General features: G+C 43.1%; 1 protein-coding gene across 1 annotated transcript in view; it reads right to left on the bottom strand.

Annotated features, from left to right (window-relative positions):
- Positions 1 to 12,706, bottom strand: part of MAPK13 (mitogen-activated protein kinase 13) — a 252,293-nt gene that overhangs the window by 154,146 nt on the left and 85,441 nt on the right. The window contains exon 6 of the mRNA XM_053706810.1: positions 6,756 to 6,803. Within this exon, the coding sequence (XP_053562785.1) occupies positions 6,756 to 6,803 (48 nt within the window). The remainder of the gene's footprint in view (positions 1 to 6,755; positions 6,804 to 12,706) is intronic.

The raw sequence follows: 12,706 nt of genomic DNA, 5'->3' as shown, positions 1-12,706 counted from the left end.
AAAGTCATGACCAGTTGGATAAGTGGAAATACAGCAAAAGTACATGGTTTTATTACACAATCAGTAAATATGCAGTAAACTTTTATATGCCCATGTGTTGTATGATATGTTAATTTTATACTTGCTGTAAAACATCAAATTAAAAAAAAAAACTGCATGCTCTATCTAAATTATGAACAACAAATTTGGGGTTTCATGTTTATTTTCCATTTGATAGAGTAAACTAAACAAATTAACCAATACATTTTGGGCAAAAATTTTTAAAAATGTGTCCACTTTTTAAAGAAAAACATAATTTATGCTTACCTGATAAATTCCTTTCTCCTGTAGTGTGATCAGTCCACGGGTCATCATTACTTCTGGGATATTAACTCCTCCCCAACAGGAAGTGCAAGAGGATCACCCAGCAGAGCTGCTATATAGCTCCTCCCCTCTACGTCACACCCAGTCATTCGACCAAGAACCAACGAGAAAGGAGAAGCTAAAGGGTGCAGTGGTGACTGGAGTATAATTTAAAAATTTTAGACCTGACATAAAAAACAGGGCGGGCCGTGGACTGATCACACTACAGGAGAAAGGAATTTATCAGGTAAGCATAAATTATGTTTTCTCCTGTTAAGTGTGATCAGTCCACGGGTCATCATTACTTCTGGGATACCAATACCAAAGCAAAAGTACACGGATGACGGGAGGGACAGGCAGGATCTTTATACAGAAGGAACCACTGCCTGAAGAACCTTTCTCCCAAAAATAGCCTCCGAAGAAGCAAAAGTGTCAAATTTGTAAAATTTGGAAAAAGTATGAAGCGAAGACCAAGTTGCAGCCTTGCAAATCTGTTCAACAGAGGCCTCATTCTTAAAGGCCCAAGTGGAAGCCACAGCTCTAGTGGAATGAGCTGTAATTCTTTCAGGAGGCTGCTGTCCAGCAGTCTCATAAGCTAACCGTATTATGCTACGAAGCCAAAAAGAGAGAGAGGTAGCAGAAGCTTTTTGACCTCTCCTCTGACCAGAGTAAACGACAAACAGGGAAGACGTTTGTCGGAAATCTTTAGTTGCCTGTAAATAAAATTTTAGACCACGAACTACATCCAGATTGTGCAGAAGTCGTTCCTTCTTTGAAGAAGGATTTGGACACAAGGATGGAACAACAATCTCTTGATTGATATTCCTGTTAGTGACTACCTTAGGTAAGAACCCAGGTTTAGTACGCAGAACTACCTTATCCGAGTGAAAAATCAGATAAGGAGAATCACAATGTAAGGCTGATAACTCAGAGACTCTTCGAGCCGAGGAAATAGCCATTAAAAACAGAACTTTCCAAGATAACAACTTTATATCAATGGAATGAAGGGGTTCAAACGGAACGCCCTGTAAAACGTTAAGAACAAGGTTTAAACTCCATGGCGGAGCAACAGTTTTAAACACAGGCTTAATCCTGGCCAAAGCCTGACAAAAAGCCTGAACGTCTGGAACTTCTGACAGACGTTTGTGCAGCAGAATGGACAGAGCTGAGATCTGTCCCTTTAAGGAACTAGCGGATAAACCCTTTTCCAAACCTTCTTGTAGAAAAGACAATATCCTAGGAATCCTAAAATTACTCCAAGAGTAACCTTTGGATTCGCACCAATATAGGTATTTACGCCATATTTTATGGTAAATCTTTCTGGTAACAGGCTTCCTAGCCTGTATTAAGGTATCAATTACTGACTCAGAAAATCCACGTTTTGATAAAATCAAGCGTTCAATTTCCAGGCAGTCAGCTTCAGAGAAATTAGATTTTGATGTTTGAAGGGGCAGAGACCAAGGTGGACAGGATGACATGTCCACTAGATCTGCATACCAGGTCCTGCGTGGCCACGCAGGCGCTATTAGAATAACCGATGCTCTCTCCTGTTTGATCCTGGCAATCAATCGAGGAAGCATCGGGAAGGGTGGAAACACATAAGCTCTCCCGAAGGTCCAAGGTGCTGTCAAAGCATCTACCAAGGCCGCTCCCGGATCCCTGGATCTGGACCCGTAACGAGGAAGCTTGGCATTCTGTCGAGACGCCATGAGATCTATTTCTGGTTTGCCCCAACGTCGAAGTATTTGGGCAAAGACCTCCGGATGAAGTTCCCACTCCCCCGGATGAAAAGTCTGATGACTTAAGAAATCCGCCTCCCAGTTCTCCACTCCCGGAATGTGGATTGCTGATAGGTGGCAAGAGTGAGACTCTGCCCAGCGAATTATCTTTGATACTTCCATCATCGCTAGGGAGCTTCTTGTCCCTCCTTGATGGTTGATGTAAGCTACAGTCGTGATGTTGTCCGACTGAAATCTGATGAACCCCCGAGTTGTTAACTGGGGCCAAGCCAGAAGGGCATTGAGAACTGCTCTCAATTCCAGAATGTTTATTGGCAGGAGACTCTCCTCCTGAGTCCATGATCCCTGATCCTTCAGGGAATTCCAGACAGCGCCCCAACCTAGCAGGCTGGCGTCCGTTGTTACGATCGTCCATTCTGGCCTGCTGAATGGCATCCCCCTGGACAGATGTGGTCGAGAAAGCCACCACAGAAGAGAATTTCTGGTCTCTTGATCCAGATTCAGAGTAGGGGACAAATCTGAGTAATCCCCATTCCACTGACTTAGCATGCACAATTGCAGCGGTCTGAGGTGTAAGCGTGCAAAGGGTACTATGTCCATTGCCGCTACCATTAAGCCGATCACCTCCATGCATTGAGCCACTGACGGGTGTTGAAGGGAATGAAGTACACGGCAAGCGTTTTGAAGTTTTGTTAACCTGTCTTCTGTCAGGTAGATCTTCATTTCTACAGAATCTATAAGAGTCCCCAAGAAGGGAACTCTTGTGAGTGGAAAGAGAGAACTCTTCTTTTCGTTTACCTTCCACCCATGCGATCTTAGAAATGCCAGTACTAACTCTGTATGAGACTTGGCAGTTTGAAAGCTTGAAGCTTGTATCAGAATGTCGTCTAGGTATGGAGCTACCGAAATTCCTCGCGGTCTTAGCACCGCCAGAAGAGCCCCCAGAACCTTTGTGAAGATTCTTGGAGCCGTAGCCAACCCGAATGGAAGAGCTACAAACTGGTAATGCCTGTCTAGGAAGGCAAACCTTAGATACTGGTAATGATCTCTGTGAATCGGAATGTGAAGGTAAGCATCCTTTAAATCCACTGTGGTCATGTACTGACCCTTTTGGATCATGGGTAGAATTTTCCGAATAGTTTCCATTTTGAACGATGGAACTCTTAGGAATTTGTTTAGGATCTTTAAATCCAAGATTGGTCTGAAGGTTCCTTCTTTCTTGGGAACCACAAACAGATTTGAGTAAAAACCCTGTCCGTGTTCCGACCGCGGAACCGGATGGATCACTCCCATTAGTAACAGATCTTGTACGCAGCGTAGAAACGCCTCCTTCTTTATTTGGTTTGTTGACAACCTTGACAGATGGAATCTCCCTTTTGGGGGAGAGGTTTTGAAATCCAGAAGATATCCCTGAGATATGATCTCTAGTGCCCAGGGATCCTGGACATCTCTTGCCCAAGCCTGGGCGAAGAGAGAAAGTCTGCCCCCTACTAGATCCGTTCCCGGATCGGGGGCCCTCAATTCATGCCGTCTTAGGGGCAGCAGCAGGTTCTCTGGCCTGCTTGCCCTTGTTCCAGGACTGGTTAGGTCTCCAGCCTTGTCTGTAACGAGCAACAGCTCCTTCCTGTTTTGGAGCAGAGGAAGTTGATGCTGCTCCTGCTTTGAAATTACGAAAGGAACGAAAATTAGACTGTCTAGCCCTAGGCTTGGCTCTGTCTTGAGGCAGGGCATGGCCTTTACCTCCTGTAATGTCAGCGATAATTTCTTTCAAACCGGGCCCGAATAAGGTCTGCCCTTTGAAAGGTATGTTAAGTAACTTAGATTTAGAAGTAACGTCAGCTGACCACGATTTTAGCCACAGTGCTCTGCGTGCCTGAATGGCGAAACCGGAATTCTTAGCCGTATGTTTAGTTAAATGTACTACGGCATCTGAAACAAATGAATTAGCTAGCTTAATGGTTTTAAGCCTGTTTGAAATTTCTTCGATAGTAATTGAGTCAAGAGTCTCTTCCAGGGACTCGGACCAAAAGGCGGCCGCGGCCGTGACAGACGCAATACATGCAAGGTGTTGTAGTATAAAACCTTGTTGAACAAACATTTTCTTAAGGTAACCCTCTAATTTTTTATCCATTGGATCTGAGAAGGCACAGCTATCCTCCACCGGGATAGTGGTACGCTTAGCTAGAGTAGAAACCGCTCCCTCCACCTTAGGGATCGTCCTCATGTTCCGCATACTGTGACCCAGTATCTGACATGGCCCTAGTATTATCAGCACACTCTGTTCTCACCCCAGAGTGATCACGCTTCCCTCTAAGTTCGGGTAATTTAGACAAAACTTCAGTCATAACATTAGCCATGTCCTGCAATGTGATTTGTAATGGCCGCCCTGAAGTACTCGGCGTTACTAAATCACGCACCTCCCGAGCGGGAGATTCAGGTACTGACACGTGAGGCAAGTTAGTCGGCATAACTTTCCCCTCGTTGTTTGGTGAATGATGTTCAATTTGTACAGATTAACTTTTATTTAAAGTAGCATCAATGCAATTAGTACATAAATTTCAATAGTATGAAAAAAAACGTACTGTGCCTTTAAGAAGCACAGATGTTATGGCAGTTGAGAAACAATAAAATCAAGTTTTTACCGGAAAAATTATATATTTAGCAAAGGATTGCCCCCATTAGCAATGGATAACCAACCCTTAAATGACAGAAAAAAAGTACAGAATATAACGTTTTTATATCACAGTCAAGCACTATCTCACAGGTCTGCTGTGAGTGATTACCTCCCTCAAAATAACTTTTGACGACCCTTAAGCTCTGTAGAGACGAACCGGATCATGCAGGGAAGAAAAACAGACTTGTGACTGAATTCCTGATGCGTAGTAAAAGCACCAAATTAAGCCCCTCCCCCTCACACACAACAGTGAGGGAGATCAGTAAACTGTCAAAAAGTGAATAAAATGCCCGCCAAGTGGATAATTAGTGCCCAACACAATTTTTCACCCAGTACCTCAGAAAATTAAACGATTTAACATGCCAGCAAAACGTTTAACCTGATAATAAATTGTCACAGAAACCTACTGCTAGCCGTTCTCACTGCAATATAGGCTAAGGTTTATTCATACAGTATCATTCCAGTGAAGTGCCATTCCCCAGAATACTGAAGTGAAAATATACATACATGACAGCCTGATACCAGTTGCTACTACTGCATTTAAGGCTGAACTTACTTTATATAGGTATTTGCAGTATTTTCTAATCAATTCCATTCTCAGAAAATAATAAGCTGCTACATACCTCTTTGCAGGTGACCCTGCCCGCTGTCCCCTGATCTGAAGTAAACCTCACCCCTCAGATGGCCGAGAACAGCAACATGATCTTAACTACTCCGGTTAAAATCATATAGAAACTCAGGTAGATTCTTCTTCAAATTCCCCCTGAGAATGAACAACACGCTCCGGTGCTGTTTTAAAATAACAAACTTTTGATTGAAGTCATAAAAACTAAGTAAATCACCACAGTCCTCTCACACATCCTATCTATTAGTTGGGTGCAAGAGAATGACTGGGTGTGACGTAGAGGGGAGGAGCTATATAGCAGCTCTGCTGGGTGATCCTCTTGCACTTCCTGTTGGGGAGGAGTTAATATCCCAGAAGTAATGATGACCCGTGGACTGATCACACTTAACAGGAGAAAATGTCCTCTTCTATATTGTGGAAAAAAAAAAGGAAATAGACTGAGATTGATGTACCTTTAAGGGAGTATGCAGTGCTCAAGAATATTTGTGTCCATATAGGAGCATAAAGCTTTTCTCTTTTTTTCTTAAGCCAAAATTTTCTTCCAAAACAAATAAATTGATATAAGGATCTACACATCTGAGATTATTCACACTACTGTTATTTAACCAGTCTTATCCTGAAGTAGACTTTTCTGTTCTTTATTAAAAGGGGAGAGAAAAAGCTGGCTCTGTCATGTTTATATATGTAAACGGCAACATGTGTGTAGGGTACGGGGGGGGGGGGGCTTTATCAAGCAGTCTTTCTGCATTTCTTTCAACCAACTCTGGCAGGCAGAACCTGTGCATTTATCAGCGGTCTAAAAGCTTATGCATTTCCCAATACTGTTTATTTTTAGTACAGAAGGTGTAGTGTAATGGGAAGTGTACTTTACCATACAAAAAGGCGCCCATCTAAGAGAAGGACTCCCTAGGCAGGTGCCTTCTTTTCTTATTTAGACATCTTGTGCTCTATACCACAAGCTTAAAAGGAGCATTCGTATAAAGGTACCAACAAAGGAATATGTGGCGTTCTACTGTATAATCAATTAAGACCTCATTGTTTTTTCAAACCTATGTACCAATTTATCTCTGTATACAGGAAAAGGGCATTGAGAGCCAGACTGAACCTATACAATATTTTTATTGTGTAATGGTATCATAGCAACCTTCTGGTTTATAGCTTTTGGCATGGTGATTATGCTAAAACATATTTTGCTACCACAAATATGTTTAATAAGAAACCACAATGTAAATAGGAAGATTTTCACCACATAAAAGGCAATGTAGTCTTCACTACAGGCAAGAATGAGATCAAGTACATAACAATACAAAATGGAGGGAAAATAGTATAATAAAAAAACAGTGTTTTCTGTGCCCATATACAAATTAGTCCATACCTTTAGCTCACAATCCTCATTGACTGCCAGGTTACCGGGTTTCAGGTCCTAGAACAAAACAAGTCAGTTATGGAGTTTTAATAGGAAATTCCATTTTGAATATTATTCATTATGTTCACAAGTCAACATGAAAAATAAGCAATGTCATTTTATACACCAGTGAATATGAAGTGGGAAAATATGAAAACCTTATAAAGGAAAGGACACTAGTATGGGAGGGGGTAGAGATAATTTCTTAATGGATATGAGGGGTTGCAGCATCCATGTATATGAGGGGATGGTCCATCTGTCAAGCTTTATAGCTAAGGTGAAGGGCAGAATAAAATCATTTTGGTTAAACATCACTGTGTGCAAATAGTCATGACAGGTCTTTATAATGTACTATGCAGGCTTTAGAGTATGTATATGCAAGGGGTTCAGGATGGGGTGTGAAGAAGTTAGTTGTAGGCATCAACGTATGCCAGTAAGGTTTGTGTTTGTAGTTGAAGAGCAGGTGGCATTTGTGTGTGCATTAGAGGGAGCCAAAATAAGCATAAATGAATGAGTGTGTACCAGAAAGTGAGCAATTGTTTTAAAGGGGGGCAGTCACTGAGTTTGTAATTAGGAGGGCATGACAATTATACATTTATAAAAATATAATTTATGCTTACCTGATAAATTCATTTCTCCTGTAGTGTAGTCAGTCCACGGGTCATCCATTACTTATGGGATTATAACTCCTCCCTAACAGGAAGTGCAAGAGGATCACCCAAGCAGAGCTGCTATATAGCTCCTCCCCTCTACGTCATATCCAGTCATTCGACCGAAACCATACGAGAAAGGAGAAACTATAGGGTGCAGTGGTGACTGGAGTTTAATTAAAATTTAGACCTGCCGTAAAAACAGGGCGGGCCGTGGACTGACTACACTACAGGAGAAATGAATTTATCAGGTAAGCATAAATTATATTTTCTCCTGTTAAGTGTAGTCAGTCCACGGGTCATCCATTACTTATGGGATACTAATACCAAAGCTAAAAGTACACGGATGACGGGAGGGACAAGGCAGGATCTTTACACGGAAGGAACCACTGCCTGTAGAACCTTTCTCCCAAAAACAGCCTCCGAAGAAGCAAAAGTGTCAAATTTTGAAAATTTTGAAAATTTTGAAAAAGTGTGAAGAAGACCAAGTTGCAGCCTTGCAAATCTGTTCAACAGAGGCCTCATTCTTAAAGGCCCAAGTGGAAGCCACAGCTCTAGTAGAATGAGCTGTAATCCTTTCAGGGGGCTGCTGTCCAGCAGTCTCATAGGCTAAACGTATTATGCTACGAAGCCAAAAAGAGAGAGAGGTAGCCGAAGCTTTCTGACCTCTCCTCTGTCCAGAATAAACGACAAACAAGGAAGAAGTTTGACGAAAATCTTTAGTTGCCTGCAAATAAAATTTCAGGGCACGGACGACGTCCAGATTGTGCAAAAGTCGTTCCTTCTTTGAAGAAGGATTAGGGCACAATGATGAAACAACAATCTCTTGATTGATATTCTTGTTAGTGACTACCTTAGGTAAGAACCCAGGTTTAGTACGCAGAACTACCTTGTCTGAATGAAAAATCAGATAAGGAGAATCACAATGTAAGGCCGATAACTCAGAGACTCTTCGAGCCGAGGAAATAGCCATTAAAAACAGAACTTTCCAAGATAACAGCTTGATATCGATGGAATGAAGGGGTTCAAACGGAACAGCTTGCAGAACGTTAAGAACTAAGTTTAAGCTCCACGGTGGAGCAACAGTCTTAAACACAGGCTTAATCCTAGCCAAAGCCTGACAAAAAGCCTGAACGTCTGGAACTTCTGCCAGACGTTTGTGTAAAAGGATAGACAGAGCTGAAATCTGTCCCTTTAACGAACTAGCAGATAAACCCTTTTCTAAACCCTCTTGTAGAAAAGACAATATCCTAGGAATCCTAACCTTACTCCATGAGTAACTCTTGGATTCGCACCAATATAAATATTTACGCCATATTTTATGGTAAATTTTCCTGGTAACAGGTTTCCTAGCCTGTATTAAGGTATCAATCACTGACTCCGAGAATCCACGCTTTGATAGAATCAAGCGTTCAATCTCCATGCAGTCAGCCTCAGAGAAATTAGATTTGGATGTTTGAAAGGACCCTGAATCAGAAGGTCCTGTCTCAGAGGCAGAGACCATGGTGGACAGGACGACATGTCCACTAGATCTGCATACCAGGTCCTGCGTGGCCACGCAGGCGCCATTAGAATCACCGATGCTCTCTCCTGTTTGATCCTGGCAATCAATCGAGGAAGCATTGGGAAAGGTGGAAACACATAAGCCATGTTGAAGACCCAAGGGGCTGTCAGAGCATCTATCAGCACCGCTCCCGGGTCCCTGGACCTGGATCCGTAACAAGGAAGCTTGGCGTTCTGGCGAGACGCCATGAGATCCAGATCTGGTTTGCCCCAATGATGAAGCAGTTGGACAAACACCTCCGGATGAAGTTCCCACTCCCCCGGATGAAAAGTCTGGCGACTTAGAAAATCCGCCTCCCAGTTCTCCACGCCTGGGATGTGGATCGCTGACAGGTGGCAGGAGTGATACTCTGCCCAGCGAATTATCTTTGAGACTTCCATCATCGCTAGGGAACTCCTTGTTCCTCCTTGATGGTTGATGTAAGCCACAGTCGTGATGTTGTCCGACTGAAACCTGATGAACCTCAGAGTTGCTAACTGAGGCCAAGCCAGAAGAGCATTGAAAATTGCTCTTAATTCCAGAATGTTTATTGGAAGGAGTCTCTCCTCCTGAGTCCATGATCCCTGAGCCTTCAGGGAATTCCAGACTGCGCCCCAACCTAGAAGGCTGGCGTCTGTTGTTACAATCGTCCAATCTGGCCTGCGGAAGGACATCCCTTTGGACAGATGTGGCCGAGAAAGCCACCATAGAAGAGAATCTCTGGTCTCTTGATCCAGATTTAGCAGAGGGGACAAATCTGAGTAATCCCCATTCCACTGACTTAGCATGCACAATTGCAGCGGTCTGAGATGCAGGCGCGCAAATGGTACTATGTCCATTGCCGCTACCATTAAGCCGATTACCTCCATGCACTGAGCCACTGACGGGTGTTGAATGGAATGAAGGCCACGGCAAGCATTTAGAAGTTTTGTTAACCTGTCCTCCGTCAGGTAAATTTTCATTTCTACAGAATCTATAAGAGTCCCTAGAAAGGGAACTCTTGTGAGTGGCACTAGAGAACTCTTTTCTATGTTCACTTTCCACCCATGCGACCTTAGAAATGCCAGAACTAACTCTGTATGAGACTTGGCAGTTTGGAAACTTGACGCTTGTATCAGAATGTCGTCTAGGTATGGAGCTACCGCTATGCCTCGCAGTCTTAGTACCGCCAGAAGGGAGCCCAGAACCTTTGTAAAGATTCTTGGAGCCGTAGCTAACCCGAAGGGAAGAGCTACAAACTGGTAATGCCTGTTTAGGAAGGCAAATCTTAGATACCGGTAATGATCCTTGTGAATCGGTATGTGAAGGTATGCATCCTTTAAATCCACTGTGGTCATGTACTGACCCTCTTGGATCATGGGTAAGATGGTTCGAATAGTTTCCATTTTGAACGATGGAACTCTTAGGAATTTGTTTATGATCTTTAAGTCCAAGATTGGTCTGAAGGTTCCCTCTTTTTTGGGAACCACAAACAGATTTGAATAGAATCCTTGCCCGTGTTCCGACCGCGGAACTGGGTGGATCACTCCCATTAGTAAGAGGTCTTGTACACATCTAGAAACGCCACTTTCTTTATCTGGTTTGCTGATAACCTTGAAAGATGAAATCTCCCTTGTGGAGGAGAAGCTTTGAAATCCAGAAGATATCCCTGAGATATGATTTCCAACGCCCAGGGATCCTGGACATCTCTTGCCCAAGCCTGGGCAAAGAGAGAAAGTCTGCCCCCCACTAAATCCGTCTCCGGATCGGGGGCCCTCACTTCATGCTGTCTTAGGGGCAGCAGCAGGTTTTCTGGCCTGCTTGCCCTTGTTCCAGGACTGGTTAGGTTTCCAGCCCTGTCTGAAGCGAGCAACAGTTCCTTCCGGTCTTGGAGCGGAGGAAGTTGATGCTGCTCCTGCCTTGAAATTACGAAAGGCACGAAAATTAGACTGTTTAGCCTTTGGTTTGTCCCTGTCTTGAGGCAGGGCATGGCCCTTACCTCCAGTAATGTCAGCGATAATTTCTTTCAAGCCGGGCCCGAATAATGTCTGCCCTTTGAAAGGAATATTAAGCAATTTAGATTTAGAAGTCACATCAGCTGACCAGGATTTAAGCCACAGCGCTCTGCGCGCTTGAATGGCGAATCCGGAGTTCTTAGCCGTAAGTTTGGTTAAGTGTACTACGGCATCAGAAATAAATGAATTAGCTAGCTTAAGGGCTTTAAGCTTGTTTATAATCTCATCCAATGGAGCTGTGCTAAGGGTCTCTTCCAGAGACTCAAACCAGAATGCCGCCGCAGCAGTGACAGGCGCGATGCATGCAAGGGGTTGTAATATAAAACCTTGCTGAACAAACATTTTCTTAAGGTAACCCTCTAACTTTTTATCCATTGGATCTGAAAAAGCACAGCTATCCTCCACCGGGATAGTGGTGCGCTTAGCCAAAGTAGAAACTGCTCCCTCCACCTTAGGGACCGTCTGCCATAGGTTCCGTGTGGCGGCGTCTATTGGAAACATTTTTCTAAATATAGGAGGGGGTGAAAAGGGCACACCGGGTCTATCCCACTCCTTGTTAACAATTTCTGTAAGCCTTTTAGGTATAGGAAAAACGTCAGTACACGTCGGTACCGCAAAATATTTATCCAGCCTACATACTTTCTCTGGTATTGCAACCGTGTTACAATCATTCAGAGCCGCTAATACCTCCCCTAGTAATACACGGAGGTTCTCAATCTTAAATTTAAAATTTGAAATCTCTGAATCCAGTTTACTTGGATCAGATCCGTCACCCACAGAATGAAGCTCTCCGTCCTCATGTTCTGCAAATTGTGACGCAGTATCAGACATGGCTCTACTATTATCAGCGCACTCTGTTCTTACCCCAGAGTGATCGCGTTTACCTCTTAATTCTGGCAATTTAGATAGTACTTCAGTCATAACATTAGCCATGTCTTGCAAAGTGATTTGTATGGGCCGCCCTGATGTACTTGGCGCCACAATATCACTCACCTCCTGAGCGGGAGGCGAAGGTACTGACACGTGAGGAGAGTTAGTCGGCATAACTTTCCCCTCGTTGTCTGGTGATATTTTCTTAATATATAAAGTTTGACTTTTATTCAAAGTAGCATCTATACATTGAGTGCACAAATTTCTATTGGGCTCCACATTGGCCTTTAAACATAGTGAACAAACAGATTCATCTGTGTCAGACATGTTTAAACAGACTAGCAATAAAACTAGCAAGCTTGGAAAAAAACTTTTAAATAAATTTACAAGCTATATAAAAAACGCTACTGCGCCTTAAAGAAACATAAAAATGTGACACATTTGAATTAACAATGAACCAAATATGTTAAAACAACCAAATTTTAACAGAAAATGTATAAGGTTAGCAGAGGATTGCACCCACCAGCAAAAGGATGATTAACCCCTTAATACCCAAAACGGATAACAGTTGAAATAATAAACGTTTTTATCACAGTCAAACACACTGTCACAGGTCTGCTGTGACTGATTACCTCCCTCAAAACTAGTTTTGGAGACCCCTGGGCTCTGTAGAGACGTCCTGGATCATGGAGGAAGAAATAGGAAGACTGACTAAATTTTTACTGCGCAATAAAGCGCTAAAATAGGCCCCTCCCACTCCTATTACAATAGTGGGGAAGCTCAGTAAACTGTTTTTATGCATAAAAAACGACAGCCATGTGGTAAAAATCATGCCCATAAAGTTTTATCACCAAGTACCTCAGA

This window comes from Bombina bombina, chromosome 3 (genome assembly GCF_027579735.1).
Source record: "Bombina bombina isolate aBomBom1 chromosome 3, aBomBom1.pri, whole genome shotgun sequence".
Classification (NCBI taxonomy): domain Eukaryota; kingdom Metazoa; phylum Chordata; class Amphibia; order Anura; family Bombinatoridae; genus Bombina; species Bombina bombina.
The sequence above is the reverse complement of the archived record's forward strand: the minus strand, read 5'-3'. Positions and strand labels throughout refer to the sequence as shown.